This window comes from Varanus komodoensis, unplaced genomic scaffold (assembly GCF_004798865.1).
Source record: "Varanus komodoensis strain SLA01 unplaced genomic scaffold, ASM479886v1 scaffold14_1, whole genome shotgun sequence".
NCBI classification, from domain to species: Eukaryota; Metazoa; Chordata; class Lepidosauria; order Squamata; family Varanidae; genus Varanus; species Varanus komodoensis.
In genome coordinates, this window is record NW_025335438.1 from 25,895,267 (window position 1) to 25,920,516 (window position 25,250).

At 41.4% G+C, this 25,250-nt stretch overlaps 1 protein-coding gene across 2 annotated transcripts in view; it reads right to left on the reverse strand.

The window, feature by feature from the left end:
- Window positions 1-417: 417 nt before the first annotated feature.
- GATA6 (GATA binding protein 6) overlaps window positions 418-25,250 on the reverse strand; it is a 39,136-nt gene continuing 14,303 nt past the window's right edge. For both annotated transcript variants that reach the window (XM_044424071.1, XM_044424072.1), the window contains exons 3-7: window positions 23,537-23,703; window positions 18,314-18,439; window positions 15,527-15,614; window positions 15,334-15,443; window positions 418-2,233 (exon numbers count right to left, since the gene is read on the reverse strand). In XM_044424071.1, the coding sequence (XP_044280006.1) occupies window positions 2,063-2,233; window positions 15,334-15,443; window positions 15,527-15,614; window positions 18,314-18,439; window positions 23,537-23,703 (662 nt within the window). In that variant the 3' untranslated portion in view covers window positions 418-2,062. The remainder of the gene's footprint in view (window positions 2,234-15,333; window positions 15,444-15,526; window positions 15,615-18,313; window positions 18,440-23,536; window positions 23,704-25,250) is intronic.

Consider the following 25,250-nt stretch of genomic DNA (forward strand, 5'->3'; position numbering starts at 1 on the left):
TCAATTTCAGAGGAAGGAAGTCCTTTTTGAACTCTGGAGAGCTGCTTCCATCAGCGTAGACTCCATGTTCAGCTAGATGGACCCACATAGTTGATTAAAATCCTAAAACTGAAAGCATTTTTAAAAGAATAAAAGGAAAGAAGAAAGAAACCACCTTTGAAACCACCTTGGGGTCATAATATATTCACAGGCAAGAGTACAGCACAGATTCAGATCTTTTGAAGTGTGTCATAAAATTCTTGTACCACCCATGGCAGTCCTTATTTGTGTAACTTCCAGTCCCTGATTTCCTTTGCCCTTTGATATTACTGGAATGACCAGATTGATTGATCTAACACAAGTATCTTAGGTCAGTAGTATAGTATACAATGTACAGTATAAACAAAAAAAGAAAAAAACCCACACAAGGGAAAAAAATCTGTTCAAAATCCACCTCTGGGCAATACTTTTATTAAAACCAACCAAAATGTTACAAAACCTGTCCAACACGCTGAATAGCCCAAACTGGTAGAATATGAATGGTCCATCCCTCTCTGTGCTGTTGATGGGTGGTGATAATAAGGGAAGTTACCATTACTTGTGCATTTGGTTGGCAGAGGGCTTAGTGTTCTAATGTTTACTTACCCAATTCCTTTACACACTTGAGCATGCTTCTGTTGTATAAATATACTAAAGAAAAAATCAGATTGTACAGAAAGAACACATAACCCTTTTATTTTTAAACCTTTGATGAAAACAACTTTCCACATGACATCCCATTAAAAAAAATGTAAGCCAACCTAGCTATGGATTAGCTACATCATACAGACTGCATCTAATATTTTATAGATGCCTTAATATTTTAATGGAGTATTTACATATTTATCCACTAGGTAGTAAAGTTTTACTGCAACTGATACTTTTCTAGCACATACTTTATTCAGTGGCAAGATACTGGGGATGACTGTGTAGTTTTCTATAAAAGCTTATGACCAGAAAGACAGTTAGGGTCATTTTTTTCCTGAGAAAACATTTGTTCTTGAAACTTTTGTTTTAAAAATCAGAAACACAGAAGTAGAATGTTTTTGCTGTAATAAAAAACCCTATGAGGATGTCTAGTTAACTTTTTTCTTTTAAATTATTTGCGTACCATTAAGTTAAAATGTTTACATTCATTCCATTCATTCATATAAAAACTGTTGTTAAATCTTATGCTTATGATTTAACACTGATTGCTGCAGCACAAATTGCACTTTTATATATAAAAAAGACAAAAATTAATGTATATATGGAAGGAGAAAAAAATCTGAATGCTACCCTGTTTACAAATTCTGACTGACTACATACAGTACAGTCACAACATAGACACAAAATCCTCCTCCATCACAGTATAGGTTAAAAAAAAATGCAAATATCTTATACCAAGTTCTCGTTAGCAAGTTCTAACTTGAGAAGGGTGTACCAAATGTGATTTCCTTCATTGGACTGTATTAGAAGTCTGTTTCAGAAAAGATACTCAGAAACGTGGGCATATTGTGAGCAGAAGGCACTAGCTGGAACACTGACCTGCAAGATGAGATCACATCAAACCATCAAGTTCAAGATACGCACACTGGAACAAGCCGCATGCTTGTTTAGCTCTTCTATGTTGCACTATCCTTTAAAAAAGCAAACTTGGCCTATTTGTCTACAGAAAATGCCAACACAAATTGGATCCTGGATGTTTAGAGCAGGGGTGGAAACAAATATGCAATCCACAGATTCACAAGGCAACACTAGTAGTAGTGGTGAAGATCTATCAATAGTGCAGGCAGACACTCCTCGAGAGCTAACAGAAGCGGTTTGGGCTCCCTTGATGTCTTGCATAGCAGAGGACCTGGGCAATCAAACAAAGGCAGTGGGATGGGGGAAGGGAAGTAAACACCTCTAAAATCAAGGCACAGATACGACTGGCGAGGAATGACCCTGCCATCATTCTCATTGCTTCTTGGGCTGCTTGATACAACAACAACAAAATACACAAGACAAGTGTAGATGGCGGCTGCCCAGTGCAAGTATCCAGCACCATGGATTTGTCAGCAATTCATGTGAGAGTCAAGGCACACCAGGAAGGATCCTGTCTCACAGAGGCGGTCACTTCTGCAGTGGAAGTCAGGCTGACACCTGAATACAGCCCTTCCTGGCCAGAATATTTGAGCGTGTTGTTCTCAGGACTGGTAGTCTCTCCGCGGCCAGCCATCACTGCAGAGACCCCCTGAAGCAAAGAAAAACAAGTAAAAGGTTAAGAAACACACAAAAGCGACACATTTGCAGTTCTGAAAAAGCAAAACTGGCAGTAACTAAAACCAGGAATCATCCTTAGCTACATGAGGGGTAGGTGTTACTGGCTAGTGGGCACATTTCAGAAACTGCCCTGGACACCCTCACAAAATGGCTGCCATGGAGGTGAGGCTAGTCATAACAGACAATATTCCAAAATACAGGGTACAAGGCAGCCTCAGCATGTGAAACAATTATTTTGAACCCACCATTTTCAGCACCAACAAAACCCTATTTCATAGCAATACCAATGGGTTTGTAAATATTATTGCGTGTGAGGGTTGAGCACTTGAGCAGCATATCTGAAGAAATATGCACGCTGCATGTAGCAGATGTGGGCTGCATCATCTGCTAATTTACCATTAAAATGAGTTCTTGGAAAAGTCAGGACTTATCCCTTTGATCAAAAGAATATTGAGTGAAGCACTCCAATTTTTTAGATCAGATCTGGAAGCCTTTAGACTAAAACGCCCCAAAGCTTTAAAACTATTTTTAAAAACCTCCACTCAAAATAGAGAAGAGTTCCCCCATTGTTTCTAAGTTTGGGTCTTCATTTTTCCTCCCACTTCCCTGCCCACCCCCCACCTTGTGGCTTGAGAACCAGTTTATATACCCCTGTTGACTAAAAATACAAGATGTTTTATTGTGCAGCTGTTCAGTCACAATAAAAGACTTGCTCTTACTTCCCTGCCCAATCCACAATGTACTGGCCATAACTCATGCCTGGTAAGAATAACTGAAAACTAAATGGTTACCAGCATATTTCTACTCCTTTTAATTAATATATTAAATGTCAATTATTCCTCACGTGGCCTTTTCAGACCAATTCATTTATAGGTCAAGACACATTCAGTTGTTAAACATGTGTTGCATGGAACTGAAATGTCTTAGTGTAGATTAGTTTGGGAAGTCAAATATTGCATTTTCTCAGAACTCAAATGATGGTCTTTTCTTGCTGGGAAAATGCAACTCAACTAATCTATCCCAAATATTTTTGGTGTTGGGTGGCATGAAATCTCATGGGTGAAATACCCAAGAGGAATCCTCATGGCCCAAGTAAGGACAAATGAAAAATCATGGTAGTTGACAAATTTTGAGGGACTGAAGGAAGGTACAACAATTCATCACCTAGGCAGTTCATTCATAAACCAGTCAGGGCAGGAATTAATTCCCAGGGTTTCTGCCAGAAGTCTGCTCCTACCCTGTAGGTGGCCTGATCCAGTCTTTGAGAATCATATTATATGGTAGCCTTCCCCATTGTGCTGTCCACCAGAGAAGATGCATTGCAATTCCCATAATTTTCAGCCAGATAATTGCTGGCACAACGCTTCTTGAGCTAAAGCCCACTCCGTCAGATACATGGCCTGTGAGTCTTAGCTGTTAGGGCTAAGGACTTTTTTCTGTCTCAACCAGTACAAGATTAGATCCTAACAGAGTTGCCAATTTTTAAGATATTACCGCAAGGACTTTCCTGCAGCTATGATTGATTTTCTAACCACACCACTTGAGACTGGCTCTTTTAAAAAATAATTTCCTATTATAAAAAAACAACCTGTCCAACATCAAACCCTATTTTTAGGCACAAGGAAAACACATTTGAGTGGCTTTATCGCTGGCATGGTGCAGCTGTGTGTGACAGACAACGGGTCTAGCCTACATGACAACTTCTGGTAGATATTCAAAACAGAAGATCAGTGCGAATTCCAGAAGCTGACCTTGTGATAAGAGATAAGAAACTGGAGTGGAAAAACAGTCAGACTGCTGTAGTAAATGTGTACCTACAGGATCCTCCCAATCCTTTATGAATGGTCTCAGCACTTCAAAACTGATTTCATCTCGTTTTTCCAGTTGACTCCAGTGAAGTTTTGCAGCTGCCAATGAGGCATCAGGTGGAACGTAATCTGAATCAGGGGTTGGGTGGGCTTAGCCTCAGAAATGATTATCAGTGCCAAGGCTGAGAACAAGAATAGTGGAAGCAAATAACAAGGTACACTGGCACATGTCTGTCTTTCTTTAGTAACTTGAGTCAGCGTCTGTTCTCTTGGGGGCTGGATCCAGGATCTGTCTTTGTAATGCAGAGATCTTCAGCCAAGAGGAAGGGCGCCACTCATAAAATTAATAAACAGTCTCTCTGGTTCATCAGCCTCTTCTGACTTCTACTAATTTGCACAACATAATGGCCCATCCTGGGCAGGTAGTTGCAATGAACTGTCATGTTGTCCAAACCAGGCGCATCTAGTGCAGGGTGGCTTAATTTTTGCAAAAGGGCCACCCTGACAATTCATGGCTTGTTCTAGGGGTTGTCATGTTATCTGAGCCTGGGAGCCTGATTTCATTGAGGCTTGTTGAAAAGTGCCACATCCAAGAACATCCAAAACCACCACCACTCCTTATGAGCACACTTGTGTCCCAAAGTTCCTGATCAAGAAACCTGCATGTGCCTTTCTTTCCCAGCAGCCTCTTCCCCGAGCCCCTACAGTCCTTTGCCACTTCACTCGTTAGCAAAGTAGCTTTTTCCACACCCCTGTGAGCCACCTCTGTGCAATCTGCATGGCAATCTGGAAGAAGCCTGTTGTCTTTTCTCCACCCTCCCTACAGCAAAGTGTCCCATAGAAGTCACCCATGGAAAGGCAATGGGAAACATTCATGGCGGAAAAGGCATTCACTGGGGGAAAATCCTATTATATTGGGGAAAAAAGCTCTTACGCAGTTCTTTCATACTCTATGTTGTACAATCCTGCAACATAATGTTGTGTGTAAAAATGCTTTCCCTTTAGGCAATAGATGGTACTGATACTATCATCACCCTTGTTTTGGTAAAATATTCCCACTGTTCATAACTGACTTGCCTAGCCATTGGATCCATATCTTATCCTCCACCATAAGACCCTATGCAGGGAACTACTTTCAACCCAGAAGCAGTGGCTGTAGGTGCTAAAGCCTTTGCAGCCAGCAAGGTTTGTTTCATGTCATATTTTGCTCCAACTATGGAGGAGGCAGATGGCAAGAACTCAGCCATACTCTTCTTATAAGATCCCTCCAGCAAGTGCTGTGGGAGTCGGCTCCAATGCATCTGGAGCCCTGGCCAAGTTGGAGGGAGTGAAACAGCATGATTATTTGGACACATTTCTGCATCAAGCCTGAAATAGGCACAGTTGCATATGTCTGGATAAGTCCAGAGGCCCAAAAGCACCTCTGGAACACAAGCCATAAAAATCGGTTTGTGAGGTTTTCCATGTTACTACAGGGCTACTCTTGCACCCCTGCACAGTGTATGCAAAAGCTGCATGGATTTAAGAAAATGTTTAGGAAGATCAGGACTCACAAAAGCACTTAAGAGTCAGTCCACATACCATGGCACTCTGTGACAAGCTTCCTACTCCTCTGCTACTTTGGAGGGATGTGAAGTTGAGTTAGTTACACATACCTGTGGCAGTAGGTCTCCTTTGAGCCCCTCACAGACAATCAGCTAGCAGCACTTGAAGAACTGCTAGCCTAACCTGTGACTTGGATTCTCTGATTCCAGGCATTTCATGTGCTGCACCCTGTATTACTTGGACAGTTGTCTCCAGGATACCTGAACCATGCACAGCCCTGTCTGCAAGTGTTTCAAGACCTGAGCTGGGCTACTCCAAAAAGTATTCTGATTAGATCCAACAGTACATCCAAGTACTCCATCCATCCCTAGCACCTAGCCTACTCCTCTCTGGGAAAAGGTTCACCAATAACATACTCCTACAGTAAAAGCAGCCCTGACATTTTTCTTCTGCTGCATGAAAAGAAACCAGACCAGCAACCCCACAACATGAAACCAGAAATGCTCCACAGAAAAAGACGTGGGTAATGCCATTTGGAGACAATTGTCCCATCCAGTGGTTCTCCAGCAGCAGCAAAAAATACATAATAGGCATGTCTAGATTTCTGATACTGTGCTACACTCACTTGCTCCTGAGCAGACAGGTGCCGGGTGCTACAAGTGGGAAAAGCCCTGATGTCTTCAGGACAGATATCCATACTTTCCATGTGCAAATCCAGCATTTCTCTTGGGAAAGTATTCCAGTATACTTGAAACATGCACAGCCCTGTCTGCAAGTATTTCAAGACCTGAGCTGGGCTACTCCAACAAGTATTCTGATTAGATCCAACAGTACATATGCCCTGCTTTATCTCTGCCCTAAGTTCACCTTGTGCTGAGCACCTGTGTGGGCATCTGGCAAGAAGCAAGTCCAGGCAAGAGACTGGGCTTTTTCACCTTACACCCATGGTCTGTGTACCTGCTATGCAAGTGGAGTTCTGCTTCTGCACATGTGATATGGAGGCTTTGCATACTTGGTGCAAAAATGTGTGTACTTTGCACGAAGAAGTGTTCCTGAGTGTTTGTGGGCTTAATCTCAGCTTGGTTTGCTCCCTGGCCAGGACTGAGCAAAGGAAAGATGTCCTGCAAGTGTAGGAAAGCTGGATTCTGGCCAGATCTTTGCATTCCTATGCTTAAACTGTGCTGGGTTGCAACCTGGAGATTACACACTCAAATGTATGTGCACAGCCCATTCAGGAGATGGTGGAGTGTTTGTACAGAACAGTCAGCTTGGATTCTAGAGAATGCATGTTTACTGGGCATGAGTTGCACGTGGCTTCACACAGCCTGTTCATTCCTGCTTCTTTCCAGTCCCTCTGATACAACTGGCTAAGCAAAATAAAATTGCTTCCTTGGCAGTTCAGCCAAACCTGAGCTCTTGGTTTGTTGATCCCTTGACAAGCCAGGATTGTACAGCGGACTTAGGAATCCTGATTGTTTGGGAACAGCAGGCCAGAATGTTAGGCTCAGATGACATGCTAAATAAATGACTTCTGGATTGTTTAGTTAGTTGTGCTAGCAGGAGGAGTGAAACAGGAATGAACAGGTTGTGTGGACAAGCATGCAGTTCATTCACTGTAAGCCAGGATTCTGGAGACTCCTGCCTTGTATTTCTATGTATGTGGAACCAGTGTGACTTATTTCTGTTTTACCCCATTCTTCTGTCTGTTTTGAGGGCCACCTGGCTTTTTCCTCTTTGGCAGGCGGGAATGAGTGGAAGACAAAAGAAGGAGATGAAAACTGGTGATACAAGCTGTCTCTTTTCCCAATCAAGCAGCAGATTTAATGGTACTGGACAAATCGCAAGGTTGTAACTTATCAACTGTGGTCCTCATCTCATCATCTCATCTCATCTCATCTCATCTCATCGATTCTCCTGCTACAAGGCTGCTCTCACAACATCTTGTAAATATAATTCAAAACAGAATCTAACTCATATTGAAACAATACACTAATATATCCCAAGACTGGGCAGGAGCATTACTAAAGAAAAAAGAAGAAGCAGGGGAGGGGATTGGCCAAAATCCTCACTGGGCATCAACCTAGCCCTTATCATGTGGCTGGTCCGCTAAGCAAAGGACTCTGGCAGGGGCTCAATAGCATTAGCCCAATTCCTGTGAGAAACAATAAGTGATGGAGTAATGAGTCTAGGTCATAGAGTCAAATCAGCAACCCCATGATTTCCAAGAAAAGAGGGAGTACATAAAGTCCTTAGACTGCCCTGTATGAAAGATGCTACTCACTGCTTTTATAAATGAGGCAAGCAAAGTTGTAGCTTACTTAGAACTCTGTACTACCTGGATTCTGCATCTCCATTATTTACACATTTTGTGCTTGCTTGACTGCATTCACAGGTAAAGTTCTGTGGGTTTTTATGTCTCAGGTAGTAAAATAATTTGGCTGGCTGTGAGTCTACACCCTGAGTAACTAAAGGTGGGAGGAGGTATTTGCTTCAGATTGTCACCAAAACACAGGATAAGTATCATCAGAATGAAAAGAAAAAAAGAGGATAAGAGGATACCCATATGCATAATATTGGAATATATTAATTTATAAGTAGACATGCAAATCTAGAAATAATTATTATGATTTGAATATGAAAAATGCAGTATATCTCACCATACAGTGACCTGTACACCTACCTGTTTAATCTGTTGTGCAGATGCTAACAATTGATGGTCAATAGCACTTACTTTAAAAAAATCTTGAAACTGGAATTGGACAGGATAACCTTCAAAGAGAGGACACTTCTCTGGAAGCCCATCAAATAGAGGACAGTCCTCTTTAAAAGTGGGCACCCTACACTGCCTTCCAGCAGTGCAGTGGAGACAGGGCCTACTAAGATAAAATAGCAGGACTCTCTGATTACCAGGACACACCCCTCCATCTTCCCTCTGAGTTTAGGTACAATTTTGCCAGTAACAGTATATCAAATATATCAGGCTAAAATCACTCATTTTCTTTCAAAAAGTGCACACAAAAAGTGCATATACTGTTGTGAGCTATCCCTGACTTGGTCTTAAATGGCTCATTAAGCCCCATTTGTTTTACAAAAGCTGAACTCCTTGACAGAGATGAAAACAGCTAGAAGTGGTTCACTAATTTTGAGATAAAATTCTTTCTCCCTTATACTAGGAAAAGAAACTCCACAGGAATCTTGAGCCAGTAGTCTTACACTGATGCAACATGTTCTGTCCTCTTTTCCTTTCTCATGCAATCTCACATTCCCTCCAGCCAAAGTCCAACATGCTAACCAGTACAATGTCCTTGGGTCAACTCGCTGTTCAAAATAAATTTGGTATGATGTTATGTATATTGCTCATACATATGTGTGAGTTTAATACACACACATACACCTGGTGCACATTTATAGAGGTACAGATCAACACAGGAGATTGCATTTTGTCCTAATATGCACCTGTATTTTCAAAGATGTACCACTATATCACTGCTGCTGCATCTTGACCTCTGATTTTTTCAGAAAATCAGTTCAGTTTAAAGAGTAGCTGGTTTACACAATTATGTGAATGGAAGATATACACACACTAACTTGGATGGAGAGAGGGAGAGAGGGAGAGGGAGAGGGGGAGGGGAGGGAGGGAGGGAGGAAGGAAGGAGCCACTTAAGGAGCCACTTACCATGTGTGATCATGATCCATGATCACACATGGTAATGTCTGAGTGACAAAGCACTGGATCCAAGTGTTGCATAATCCAAAGCCCACTCACTTCCCTGTTTTCTTCCCATGCTTCAGATTTGATCCTGAAGTTTCCCCAAATCTCCAGAGCAGGTCTGAGTAGAGGCATGCTGTGGAGATAGGAAATTCTGTCCACTAGCAGATGATCAAATGACTGAATCAAATGCAATAAGCATAAACAACAAAAAACCTTCTGGGTGAAAAGGTACTGGATCATGGCCAGGCCCTACTGAAAAGCGTCACTGTTCAAGGGCAGTAAAATCAGTTCGGTCAGAAAATGATTGTGGGGGAGATGAGTTCTGCTGAATTCCCACATAGCTCGGAATGTATTTTAGATCATGTTCCAGAAGAGGCTAATCGATAATTTTCTAGCAGTGAAACAATTCATTTTCTCCAATTCATTAACAGCTTTTCTGTGAAGTTAAAGCAATAATGTCCAAATGTCTTCAGATTCAGTCCTAACTGAATTTTAATCCTTCATGCCAGTTTGAAATTTTCTTGGCTGGCAGAGGATAGGAAATAGGGCTCCTGCTCCTTCATCCTGAAGTAAGTATTAGTGCAATCATATAACACGGAATTCTCAAAATGTCCAGTTAATCATGTTTATCATTTCTATAGCATTTTTAAAGAGTCCATCATTTGCAGAAGCTTTCTCAACTTCCCACAACACCCTGGGAAGTACACTGGGATGGGAGACAGAAGTCCTACCCAGTGACGGTTCCAGTTTTTTGAGAGCTCTGGGGCAAGATATCCTCACTGGGGGCTCCTCCCAGTAAGTCTAGGTCCTTGCCACTATTGTCACCAGTTGCTATTGGCTCCACATTCTCTTTCTCACTATTGTTGCCATTCAGTTGCTTGACAAGCAGAGAGCCTGGAAGCAAGGAGGCAGCAGCAGAGTGAGAGGTGTTGCACGAGCAGGCTACCATCAGGAAGAGGAGAAAGAGGCCCAGTGGGGCTTGTCTGTGGGATGCTGCTGGGCTGTGCACCTTCTGCAAGGACCAGCTTTGCCCATCCTTGATTCTGGTCCTTCCACACATAGGGTTGATGCACGAACGGAGGAGTGGGCCCTGCTTCCTGTTACCCCTGGCTCTCTCCCATTCAGTGAAGGCCCAAAGGGGGCAGGCTGCCAGCTGCACTAAGTGGGGGCTTCTCTACGCAGTCAGGAGCCCTGCTTACCCAAAAGTCCCAACTGCGTGCAGGAGGTGAAATGAGGACAACCAGACTCCCATTCGGGCCTGGAGGCCAGACGGGCACAGGCATCAGGGAAGAGCCAGGAAGAGTGTGACAATGCCAAGGGCAGGGCTCCTTGCACCCCTTCCCTAGTCCCATACTCATTCATTCATCCCATGGGGAAAGGGTAGATGTGCGTAGGGCTAATTTGTAACCCATCCCCTGCATGTGTATTCCAAAATAAACCCTGGATTTTGAACATGGTACTGCAGGCTTAAGAAACCACCTGCCCCACCCCAGTCTGGTGACTGGGCTGCTTTCAGGCCAGACCTGTGCATATTTTGTCACTTATATTTTATTTTCTGACAAGGAATCTGGTTCCAGTGGTGAGAGAAAGACACTCCGAAGAGGCTCAAAGCTACTTCAACTGTAACTCAGCCTGTGTATTGAAAACAGATTCCTTGATGTGAATCCTGATGAAAGCTTGGCTTAAATTGGGGGGGGGGGGGAGAAAAGTGGGAGCTTGCTCAGAAGGAAGAGGAGGAGGTGAGAGCTGGAATCCTATGGTCAGGTAAGTGAGAGTTGCAACTTTATATGAGAGGGAGGGAGGGAGCGCTTGTGAAGAGTTGCTGGGAGAAAGAAAAATGAGGATAGATTGTGAGGTGGAGAGAAATAGAATATAGTTTTTCTTCAATAAGTACAGTCAGTGCTTAAGTTTTAGAAAGGAATGCTTCGGTTTTAATATCCGTGAGAGGTGTGTGTGTGTTACTTGTAGAGGGAAAAGAAGAAAACTGGAATTGCTCAAAGGTGGGAGAATAGCATTCTGCATATGCTTAAAGTCACTCTTCAATACTGATAAAATGTAAGTATGTGCTAATGTGGATGCTGGTCTTGGGTTATTAGCTTACACACATGTGTGCTTTGGGCCTGTGCTTAATGCCTCTGCTTGGATCTAGTTCAAAAGCAGCCAGGGGCACGAAGCAAAGTGAATCTGTCCCTACCACCAGACAGATTATATGTCTATTATATGCACTTCTGGAAAAGCCCTCCCAAAGCGGCTTACAAAAGATAATTAACTTAAGAAAAGCCATGCAGAATCAGTCCACATGCCCCTCTTAGTTCAATATTCTGTTTGCACAGCAGCCCGCCATATGCCTATGGAAAGCCCACAAACATATCTGAAAGAAAGAGCACCTTCTTGCTTGTGTTCTCTAACAAGTGCCTCTAATAATGGAGGTAACGTGGAACCACTTATAGCTGTAAATATACCAGTCCATACCCCATTCAGAACATCTAAAATCAGAACTATTTAAAGGAGTTTAAACCTAACTTTTTAATGGGTTGACAAATACATTTGAAAGCTTGCAGATCTCAAGCAAGCAAAATGGGCATTCATTTGGCATCTATTCCCAGCATAGGTCTTCTGTGGAACAAGTTTTCTACCTTTCTAACAGTCCAGCCAAGGATACAGTATCAGCTCATTTTCACATGATACGTATTAGCAAATATAGTGGGCAGGGTGATGCTGCTATTTGTTAATCATTGTTGTGCGAAAGCCCAAGGCTACATTACTGTTTCCTGCAGCTGGTGTCTAAAGAGGAGAAGTAATAGCTGTGTGTACATTTGGCTTTAAACACTGTTCTCACAGTTTTGAGAAATGTTACCAAATCTAGCCAGACTTGCATGTGGGAATCTTGAAAGATATGCACATGCATATCAGATACTGGCATACTTCATGTTCCTCCTGCAGAAATTCTTAGAGGTAATGCTGCCTTTCATTCTTTGGAAACCCACTTTCCTTTTCTGACAAATGTTTCAAATGCTTTTCCTCTGAGTCACTGTCCAGGCCACTTACTGCCAAAACTTCTAGACTTTAAAAAATTATCTTCTTTCAGTTGCATGTTGTACACATACATTGCCTCACCAACCCTGATGATGTTCCTTGTTTCCATTCTTTCTTTTCCACAACCATTTTGCAACTCCACATCCATTGTCCTTACTTGTATTTTGAGCACTTTGGCAAATGTAAGAGGTCATCTACCAGTCTTTCCTAATCCAGTTGTTTTGACCATCAGCCAGTGGCAGCTCCAAGTTTTGGAGAGATGCCCTCAACAGTCTATCTTTGCAATATGACTGTCACCTGCTGCTATGGCTCCTCATCCTTTCTCACTGTCGCTACCACTCTCTTGTTTGACTGGCAAAGAACCAGTGAGCATGCTGGCAGTGGCATCTATTGCTTTGCTCCTCTCTCTGCCATTGCCTGGGTAAGAGGCAGAAGCAGGTAAGCAGGCAAATTGCAGTGGTGAAGAGAAGGACCAAATCGAGAAGGCTCTTCCCTGAGGGCCCCTGTTGGGAAGTGGGCTCAGGTCTCAGCAGATGCTCTGCTAATCCTAGCCTTGATGCCAGTCCTGACTTCGACTCCTATTGGCACTAGCCAGCATGGTCAATGGTCAGAAATGCTTGCAGCTGGAGTCTAAAACACAAGGGGGGCAAACAGCGACACCTCTAAGCATGCATGAACAACTGAATAGCATGTGAACTGAACACCCAGCAACATACTTCCTGAGGGAAGCAACATGGACAAGTGCCTTACAGATAGATAAAGTGAACGCAGGATTGTAGCCGTACAGTGCGAGTCTCAGCACGTTGACTCCGACAGAAGACCTGCTGAGTTCACTGAAGTGGCAAATGTGCTCAGTAAATTCCTTGAAACTCAGTCAACTTACTTACTTACTGACAAGTATGCCTATGAAGGACTGTACTGAGGGAAGGAAGCACATGTCTTTTCCAGCATCGTGCAATGTTATCCTAACTGGGAGGGGGCAGCCAGCTGAAAGGCAAATTAGTGGCACTGCCACAGATGTCCATGCATGGCAACCTTTGCAGGATGACATACTTCCTTTTTTACAAAGTAACTGCAAATTTGAGCAGTGAAATAAATGCAAACTGATAGGGTCACATACAAGAAGAGACACTGGAACTCAGCAGATTATAAGAAACATAGTGATTGAGTGGAAAAAGCCATATTGAGGTACCTTTTGGTATGCATAAGGTATACATCTATTAAACCATTTACAGGCACTCTGTTAAAAAAAAAACCCCTTGTATATGAACTATACAAAGACAATAAAAATATAAGGCTACTTAAAAATACACATCATTTGTTCTGGAAATTACACAATGTTAATATGGGTATTTTCCAGGTATCTGTGTTTGGATGCTGGGGACTGATCCTTGATTCCCTCTGGCTTTGTGCACTCCCTCTCCGCTCCCCATAGTGGCCGTCAGATTAACTACACAGTTAGATTAACTACAGTTTTGATTGTTACTGGAGCTCTAAACTGTTGCTCATTATAAATATGGTTATCCTGCCTTAACTGGGCTCCTGCTTAGGCACAGAGTTCTATTAGGGTTCCAGCAACCATGAGGAGACCTCCTGTGCAGGCCTTGCCAACCCAACACGGCAAGCTCAGGACTAGGTGGGTCCAGCCTGCATGGCCCCTCACAGCACAATTTCAAACCTTCGGACTTTCCCTTGAATGCCTGAACAAAACTTCTGTGTATTTCTCCCTGACTGATTCTCTCCATCCCTGTAGGTCAGTGGCCCTACAACGGTTTCCTCTCCCTTTCTTAGAAGTCGAAGCTGGGGTTTAACAAATGAAACCCCATGTCCTTGAGGGTGGGGCTGGGGTCTCGTCCACCTACAGTACACTGGGCTCAGTTGTTTTCCCCTAATTAAAACATCGGAATGATTTGTTAAATTGTTGGTTATTCCACAATCTCTCAAAAAGCACTGAAGATGGAGATTTTCATACTATTCAAATGAATTAAAATGTAATAGTTTAATTGGTGATCCCACTCATGGGCTGCATAATTAAAAGGGAGATAATTAAATCACCACTAGTTCAAATTAAACATGTTGACAGTCCAGCTTCAGCATTAGCTGACTAGAGCATGAATAGAAATGTTCATACTAATCTCATGAACCTGGATGATATGCATTTATATAACTGACCTTATTAACAAGCTCTTCATTGCACTAGATGCTAAAACATTTGAAATCCAAGTAGTCATTTTCTTCTAAATGGAAGAACTTCTAACTTTGCCTTTCCACAAATTATAAGTAAGCCTTTTCTAGACTGAATTGCCCCATGCCAAGAGCAAGTAAAATGAATGGAGAGGCATTCTGTGATTCTGTACCCATGAGGTACAGCATATTGCTGTATATTTATGACTGTAAATCCCCCATGTAGTGTGGATGCCAAACTTGAAGGATGTTGCATTATACAATAGTATTATTATTGCATTTCTATGCTGTCCATAGCCAAAGCTCTCTGGGCAGTTTGCAACAAGAATCATATACTCAAGTCACCCATCCAGATTCTAACCAGGTGTGACCCTGCTTAGCTTCCAAGATTAGACAGGATCAGGCACTTCAGGCTATACAAAAACCATATGTGTTAAGTGCACATGGAAAATCTGCTCCAGCATCAGGATCATCCTGGATAAAAGCCAGCACCTAGCATAGAACTGAGTGCTATGCAATGCACAACATAATACAATACAAATATGAAAGAAGTCATTCATATCTAAATTCATATCTGTATCTTAATAAAGATGTTTGTTAAGTACTTTAGTTTTACATTGTGTTTGCGTTTATAGGTAATTTCCTGAGAAATTCCCATTCCAGTATCAGCAAACAAACTGAAAAGTTTATTTAGATTATTGTTCTGCTAGATAAGATAAAAATGGAGATAACACATGCCACAGAAATCCACTTGCTTACAAGTCTGGATACTATTTTATCACTTACCCCTGAGGCTGTGGTTTGTGTGCTAGGTGAAGAGTTTTTTCTACAGTCGTCTGAGTTCGTAGAAGATGTGGAAGTTGGAGTCATAGGAACACCATTATTGCTATTATTACCTGCAATAGCAGCACACCAAGTTATAATCGTGTATTCTCCAGGTGGCCAAGTCTGTCCCTCCACACTCTTTGATTATATTTACCCGAGCAAGATTTTATCTTAGATATGTTCTTCGGTTTTCTTTTCCTGGTTTGAATTCCCTCTTTTTTCATAGCAAGGGGTCGGGGCACCTAAAAAAGAATGCCAACATGTAAAGAAACCAATGAATTAGCATTTAGAAATGGCATGAGTTTTTAAACATGGCAAGGTACACTGCCAATGAGCTACAACCCATCTTGTCTTCACCATCCCCACTCCTATGGAGACGTTGTTCATCTATCTGCTCCAATTGCGACCTCTTTTCCTTCTCTGCCATTTTTACCTAAGAACCCCAAAAAGCACAATTGAGGGATTTTAAAATTCTTTTTTGGACCCCAGTATATATGCAGTTCTTATTTATTTAAGTTTATTTTTAATTTAATTGGTGGGGGGCGGGGTCAGCCTTTGAGAGTTGCACAAGCGTACTCTTTTGCCTTTTTGATATAGCCCTCTTGGCTGGTCTATTGCCTTGTCAGTTACAGCGAAACTGCATACAGGTTACATAACAAATGATAGACAGTTGTCAAGTGCCTGGCTATCAGCTGGAACACAGAAACTGGGGGAAAGTGAATGTAAATGCACCCCAAGGGGGTGGGCTGTAGTTCTCCCCCTTAGTAAGGTGGCCTCTGGATTTTCAGTACTGCACTGACACTTCTCAGTGCTGTCCACCTTTGGGACTCTTCCCAAGTCTCCAGCTAGTCCGGAAAGAACTGGTGCAGCCACCTCTTCTTGGAGCATGTGGCAGCTGGTAGCTGAGTGGGGCAGAGGAAATGAGAGGCACCTGATGCATTCCTTCCATTTCTAAAACCTCTAAGGAGTTGCCCTTATCTTTTTAAGTGGCTGGGAAATTTGCACATTTTTGACAGGGAATTATACACCGATTTCATGGCTGAAAAGTAAACAGAAGGAAAAATTGTGATTTAAAGCTACTCATTCTTGCATGAGTTGGCAAGGCTTTGGAAGTAGCAGATGATGGGCCTCTTTGCCCTCCCTCACCCCACTTAGGACTGCTCTCTAATTCATTACATGGCCACTATTCATTAGGGTGGCCACTTAACTATCCTGAAAAAGAGGAAATGTATCATTAAGGAAGGAAGATGAAAAAGGGCACACTTATGATTAGTGTATATGCTACTTTATATGTATAGATATAAATTTAGAAACAATTTACCTAGAAAAACAGTCACTCTCAAGTGCTCACTCAGTCTGCTGTGAACAGAGGACAGTCCTCTGTAAAGGAGGACATACAAACCATTCATACAAAATTTCACTTATTTCTCACCTTATGCATACAAATAAAAGATTGGATTGTTTTGCACGTTGAGGCAGCAAACAGTGACACTTAGTCTTCCATCTGCACTCCATGCAAAGTTGCACATGCACTGAAGTGAAGATCACATGACCTTGCTGGCACGCAAGACAGAACACAGGTTCAGCATGCTTAACAAGGAGCTCAGGTGGAAGCACTGAGAGTGCCGACCCAGACCCCAAATGAATGCTACACCATGTCCAAAGCCATGCAATAGGTAATTCATTTGAATAACATACTTGATGTTTGGGAATCCCACAGAAACACAGTCTTTTTCAGTGGTTATTAACTTGGGAGCATTATCTTATACCCTATCTTCTATCTTGTTTGTTTATTATTAGATGTATATCCCACTTTTTCCTTACAATTAGCTCATTCTCCTCCTGCTGCTCTCAATCTTATCCCCACAACAACAACCCTGTGAGGTAGGCTGGGCTGAGAGTCTGTGACTGGTGCATAGTCACCCAGTTGGCTCCATGGCTGAGCAGGGACTAGAACGCAGATTGCCTGGGTCCTAGCCTCATGCTCTTAACCACTACACCACAGATATTCTCACCATATTTATTATTGTATGATTAAAAAGTGGGAGAAACCACCAAACCTGCAGGTAGCTGCTTTCTTTCTACCAATTCTCAGGGGTGTGTACTTGCTGGAGAAAATGGTTTATGGCTAGAAAGTTAGAGAAATGCAGTAAACCTGGAGTTTATAATGGGATATCTATGAGCACCAAGATGCCCAGAGATAGCTCTCTTGCTGCTCATTCAGTTCCTTGCCTATTTATATTTTTATCTTATTTTTAAGATTTTAAACATGTTTTTCTTTTAGCTGGGAAGCTAGCATACTTCAAGGCAACACCATATTTATTTGGGTTCAAAAGAGTGTTTTTCTATTTTGGAATGCACACCAAAATATAAAACCACTTAATTTAGGAATCAAGTATTTAGCTTCTTGGATAAGTTACTCTTCTTTTCATTTCACCAGTTGGTTTTGTGACCAACCACACCCACAGTAGCCATTTTATGAATAAGAGAAGTATTTTGAGAAAACATTCTGTGAACTTTCCAGATAAAGTTAGGGAAAAGATGCCTATTGGCTCCAAGATGAAAAAGACAGCTCTCTTTTCCTTAACAGTTTGTGGTACTTAAAAGTCTGCCACTAGCTGCAATCCATTATTTCTCTTTTATATAATATATTTTACCAAAATATTTAATAGAGAACTTTATGAGGGATTATGTGTGATGCTCTGGACTCATCTGTTGTCATTCTCCCATATCATTTAGTTGATATGGTCATAACTGGATACATGGAAAAACAATTCCCATGTTCTCCCAGTCTTTCTAGCAAAAATGGGACCTGGGACAACTCTCTCATAAAGCCTCATGCAACTTTCATCTGAGGAATAGTTGCAGGATGGCATGCCTATGAAACATGCATCAAGCAAGGACTAAAATAGCTTCTGATAGCACTGAAATAGCTGCTTACCCCGTGAAGTTTCATGTACAGGCCACAGGCATTACACACAGGCTCCCCTTCTGCATTCCTGCGCCAGAGCGTGGTGGTCGTAGTGTGACAGTTGGCACAAGACAAGCCTAGTCGTCTTGAAGAAGGCTAAAGGCAAGCATAAGGAAAGACAAAATCACCTAAGAAATATGAACAGACACAGGAACAGCTGGCCTCCTTAAGCAGCAACAATAATGTCTCTACTTGTACAATGGCTGTCAACATTAAAAGAAAAGGCACAAATAACAAATGGAAAAGAGAGGTACCCTAATACATTTCAAGCATCTCTTATGCAATGTAACTTGGATGAGTACCAACTGAAATGTGCAATGCGCAGTGTTGATTGAAATTTGCAATGCCAATTCATTTGGTAAATGAGAGGTGGAGGATTGAGCTAGAATAGGTTAATTGCACCTTTCCATTTAAATGAATAGGACATCTGAGTCATTGCTCAGTTTGCACATTGGTTTCAATAGGGTGTAACTATTATTTATTATTTATTATATTTATATCCCACTTTCCTCCCACTGTGGAACTCGAGGTGGCTACATGCAGTTCCCAGGTGGTCTCCTCTCCGAGCTGAAGCCAGCCCCCGTTCCGTCTCATTCATCTTCAACGTGATAGATGCCATATGTACCTAACACCACCATGTTGTGCATTTAAGGGAGATACCTGAGGAAGTGGGTTTTATTTTTCAATGTGTGGATCCTTTAAACCTTGATTCCGATGCACATTTCACATCTCTTCCCCTCCACAGTGCACTGGCTGGTCACTTTTAACTCCTGCTCCCACTAAGTAACAAAGCTAAAATTATGTAAGTGTTCTGTTTAAAACGTACTCCTACTTCTGAATCATGTTAGTTTCAGCAGAATCTGTTCAGTTCCTCACCCACACCCCCAAATTCTAAATGATTATATTAATCATTCTCCATTAGTTCTGTGAGAGGATTTGGCAGATTGAACATTCCAAGATACTTTACAGAACTGGGCTTAAGTTGGGAGTGGGGTGCGTGGTGAGTGCCAGTACAGCAAAAAGGCCTATATTATAAACAAGTCATTTATGACACTCCTCAGTAGAGTTTGGAGCCAGGATGGGGCAACTGTACATCAGAAATAATCGTACAACAAAGAGTTTTACAACTATAGACCATAGATCATAACTGAAGCCAATCCCCATAAACATGTGAACTGAAGGTGAAGGGGTTATAAAACTTCCCTTAGCAATTGTTTCATTTACATTAATCACAGGCAAAGAATTTGAATAACATCATAAATTTGCTGCTTTGCACAAGTACTACAGCACTTCTAAAAAAAGGTATCCTTTGCCTGACTATAGCACATTTGCACAGGGAAAAAAATTCCAAAAATCTGTATTCTTCTCATCCTAAGTTGTAAAATGACACGCTGGCAAAACTGGATTCACTCAACTCCCACCCAACTTTGTGCAAAATTATCCACAGGATTGCTAGGAATACTGCTTAATGATTTGCTTCCTTGGAACAACTGTCACATCAAAAAACAACACAGCTATCCTTATCTTTTCTCACTTAATTAGACACACTCTTAATAATAAAAATGCTAAAATATGTTGAACACAGTTTCAACAGATCTTTTGCACAAACAACACCAGAGGAAATAACAATGAGAAATGTTGCAGTCCTGTATATATTGTAGGATTTACTTCTCACTAGAAGACAATAGGACTGTGCAGATAATGAATTACTAAGGCTACAATTGTATTTACCCAGGGGTCCTGAGAATACATTTCTGAGAAACCTATTTCTGAGTAAATAGGTAGAGGATTGTCTGGCAAAGCAAGTGATATTATTGTGACACTTCTGGTTTTGTCTTAAAGATTTTTTTCCATCTAAACATGCACAGGATTCCACCCTAAAACATTGAAAACACCACCAACAGCAGAAATTCAGAGCAGAACAGAATTTTAAAAACGGATACATTTGTCCATTTTTATGGTACACAAGACACTGTTGTATATGCATATAGGTTTAGGAAAATAATTCAGATGGACTTCCAGTGGTTCAGAAGGAAAAGACCCATTGTTTTAAAGACTTTTTAATTATTAGTTTGGTAGATATGCTCATGGTTATAGTTAGTAGTTGAAAGGCATTCTAAAACTAATTTTTGATCTGACTTTTGCAACCAAACGCATTTATTTTAAATACATATTTTATTTCCGTGTGGGGGTGGATCAATGTTTATATTCTCTTTTTTAACAGGATCACACTGTTTTTTTCAGATGTATGAAACCATCTGATAGGAGTCAGATTTAGTCTGACCTAGAGTGCACCTATGGATCTCAATAGTACTTCTGACAAGTACTTACTTGTCCCCTTGATTTTGATCTTGATTTGGTCTAGTCTAAACAGGACTAAATCTGGTTCTAACCTCCCGTCTGTTTGTTTGAAATGCGTAGGCACATATTTATGAAACATCCTAAAACATCCTTTATTTCTAGAAGGAGCTTCCCCAAAACAAGGTGGAATGGGGATGAATTAAGGGAAGACCTAGCAGAGGAAACAATTGCTCTAGGTATATTATGTCATACTTAAACTGAGTAGATAACTAGTTACGAAATCTCAGCAGTGATGAAAGTAGAAAAGCCCTTTGGCTTCAGGGACTTCTTGAATAGATGATAATCCAATCTAGTGTGACTTTTAAATTGTCTATACCTGGAGGGCACTGGGTTTTTTTCCTCCTTGAGGTGTGGTCAAGATGACACAATCTAGCTAAAGAACATCACTAGATTCAAAGGTATAGTATTACAATACAGAAAGAACATTGTTAAATTAATAATGCCACATGATTTTATAGAGGAAAAATATAAATATATTCCAGCTATGGCGGGGAGGACGGACCTGAAACAAAGCATCAGATACAATCATTTGTTCTTTATAAACATATCTCCATCCCTATGCATTTTTAGGCCAACTGAGATAATGCCCAGTCAAAACAAGGGTGGGCAATGTGGCCTTCCAGGTATTGATTGAATACAACTCCCATAATACCTCATCACTGGCTATTCTGGCTATGGTTGATAGTTGCTGCAGTCTAATAACAGTATCATTGGAACAGAAGTAAGTACAACATCTGTTGGGCTTGAAAGAAACAGATTTCCCTTTGGCATATCTCTAGGTGAGCCTCCTTTCAGAAACAACATAATATTCCTAGCAGAAGGAAACCCACAGTGGCTGTATCAGCCTGAACAAGGATAGTGAAATTCATGGCCAAAAGAAGGGAATAAATCCCTTCCTATGATAGTTGCCTGAAAGGTGAAAGCAGGTAAAAGGTGCTGTCTCTGAGCCCAAATCTGTCCTCTCAAATGGTCACAGCAAAGGGAGGCTGAAGTCCCTTTTTGCCCTCAGAAACAATTTAATTTCTGGATGAAAGAACTTTGGGGACAAAAGGAGGGCTAGCACATGGGAGGGACAAATGAATTTCAAAAAAAGCCCTTTAGCACCTTTCTTCCCTCTGTAGCTCATCCTTTCACCTTGCCTCACATGCTTGGTTTCCTGCATTGCTTACCTGCCATATCAAGTGAAAGATCATTCCCATAGTATATGTGACTTTTTATGAACCATCTCCTAAATTATGCACTATTGAGCTTTAAACCCTCAATAAAGAATGGGAATTGTAAGCATTTACTTGCTTCCTGGGTCAACAAACTTAAATATTGCCAAAATAGAAACCACCAGGAATGTTTGGGCTATATTTTATGAATTGCTGCATGCAAGGAAATTGGTGGGTTCTAATCCAAATGCATACTGACATACTCTGAATTCCTGAAAATCCAACCCTAAAAAAATGCAAGACTCATTTGACAGGAGTGAGGATCTCAATTTTGTTTCTGAAAAACAGAGCATGTTTATAACCCTTATGATCTGGAAAAGAATGCTTGTAAGGTGAAAGCAACTGTGTCCTTTCACTGGAATCAAGCAGACAACAACAGTCTATGCTAAACTATAATAAGCTCATTACTTATCCCAAAAAAACTTGCCTGAAAAATTGTGAATGCAGGTAAAATTAAAAAGTGAATGCACTTAAAATCAGACTCTCAGCTATCTTTAATCACATCCCAATCTTAATTGCAGTAACAGTACAATTTTATGAATCTCTATGAAGGTGTTCCATTGTGTTCAATGGGAGTTACTTCCAGGAAAATGGGCATAGATTGGAAACATTTTTCTCTCCTTGATTCCCCACTTAACAGCTGGCTCCCATTTTGGGGTGGGTGTTCTTTGTGGGAAGGGGGAACATGTCTAAAGCATCATTGGACATTGGAGGCATAGCTACTGAGTTTAAGATCAGGAAGGGTGTACCCCATTTGTATTCCTTCCCAATCTCACTGTTCAAACAAAATCTGTGCATGACTATAGTTGTTGCACATAATGCATTTTAATAATTTCATTTCTGCTGTGCCTAATATTGCTAGGTGCAAGTTCACATTTCAGGCCACCGATAAAAATTTTAATGGATGCAACTGTCATGCTTGAATGAGTGGTGGGTTATGTGGCAGGAAATCAAAAGCAGATTTATGTTTTTTGAAGGGCTTTATGTGTAGCACAGGAACTCGGAATCCTAAATATTCCTAAAGGTATGTACTTAACTGATTGTGTATTTTATTACAGAAAGGTGCCTGAGGATCTGTAAAATCAGAGTCATCAGTCAGTCCACAAATTTAAAATGTCACATTTGTTAACCAACAGCCCTATTTTTTCCTGCTACTTCTTATACAGATTGTGTGCCCTGGGCAGCATCAATTCAATGAGACTAACTCCCAGGTAAATGCACATAGGATTGTAGCCTACTTTGTGGTGGATTAGGTGCTAAAAGCATATAAGAAACTCCTGGAAAGAAAGCCCTGGCACAGAGTTGTGATTCTTACTCTTCACAGGGCTATGTTGTCATTGATGGAATTGTTTTGTGCAGGACTGAGACTCTGGCAATCTGGGTTCTAGTCCACACTCAGCCATGGAGCTGACTTAGGGTGTCACAGTCTCTCAGCCCAACCTACCTCACAGGGTTGTTGTTGTTGTGAGGATGAGATTGAGAGTTCATTAATATAATAGAAACATGTAACAATACCATTTTAAAACAGAATGGGAGAAGGATGCATGGATCTCTGGATCTGGAGAAAAAATGCTTCCAACCTTCCTCTTCGCCCAACCCGCATGCACACAGCACTCACCACTCTCTTCTGGGGCTTGATAAGGGGCCTGCTGAGGCCGTTCATCTTGGTATAGAGCCCACAGGCATTGCAGAGATAGTTGCCAGTGCCATCCCTTCTCCACAGCGGGGTCTGGATGGAGCCGCAATTGACACATTCCCGGCTCTCTGAGAGATCATCTAGGAGATCTGCAGGGAAGAAAGGCTGGGTTAGCATGGAAGCCGGCAGGGAGCCCTGCCCGACCGTCTTGGATTGCCCACCACCTCTTGAAGTTGGAAGCCCCCATTACAACATCACAGGGAGTGGGTGCCATTCTGCCACCTCCTCCCCAAACACTGCCCAGAGAGGGTGTCCTCCTGGTTAGAATAGCACCCAAAGCAAACTCCCATGGATTTCAACACAGCTAAGTTCCCAAGAGGCCAAACCTATCCATGTTTACTCAGAAATCAGTGCCCCAGAGGACGCTCCATCAGACACACTAAAGGGTCCTCTATTCAGCCCTATCTGGACAGAAACCCCAAAATTTGTTCAGAAACACAACTGAACAAATTTGCAGGTAAACTTTCACAACAAAGAATGTCAAGCTGAACTCAGCTGATCTGTGCAGGATTAAAGTCTCAGTAAATGAGGTTACAATTTTATTTCTAGCCATTGCCCAAAAGGTCCTAAGCACTGGATCTTGTTTTGATGACTCTAAGCAGTAACAGTGCAATCCTTTTCCCGTTTCCTCAGAATTAAGTCCCACTGATTTTGATGGGACATTTTACACTACGGACACTATAGAGAAGTATTGCAGCATTTAATGTTGTAGCCATCCATCCACAAGACTTCTTTCAACAGACTCTGTTTCATCACTCCTTCCTCCCCTGCCAGCCCCACCAACAGATACTCAATGTTCTGCCCTATCCACCAAGTATGTTCAGTCCACACCAGGCTGTCTTGCCAACAATCTGCCTCTTCAATATATTTTTTCTACTTCTGCCGAACTCAAGTAGCAGTAATACTTAGCTTTTTCATCAGTTCCCCTTTTTGGGTACAACGGTACCACAACTTATAACCTCACTTCATTGTTGGTATCTAGGACACAATGCCATCTATTCTTCAAGGAGCTCATGGTTTACCACTTGCACATTTTATTTTTACAACAACCCTTTGAGGTAGGTTTGGCCAGAATTGATGACTGGCTCAGGAATTAATAAATCAGTATGGATTTAAACCCAGATCATGGTTCCCATACCCTGCAATAGACTTGTATACAAAATGTATACAAAATGTTTCTTATCTTTATGTACTGTTCACACATTGTTCAAAAATATGCTCCCACTTTCTCTGCTTCCATTCAGTAATCAACTCTCTGATGCTGTAGACATGTATTCCACATGGCAAATTTAAGACTTCCATGGTGTATGCATACAATGTAAATACATGTATTTCATTTTTAAAATTAAAAGTTACATGCATGCATACATTCTTCCATGGAGTTACACATGTGTGTACCTATATTAGAGACTAAACTTAATTAATATAATCTAGATATATTAGATATTAAACACTGAAGTATATATGAATTTATAGATCCGTATGTATCTGCAAGTTTAGGAATTTAGAGTCAGGATGGGGATGCCAAGCCCAAGGGGAAAGTGAATGATCTCCAAGGGAAAAGTGGCTGATCTCTTTCCCAAAGCCCCTTCTCCAGCCACTCACAAAAAAGACAGAAAAAGTCAGGTGCTAAAAA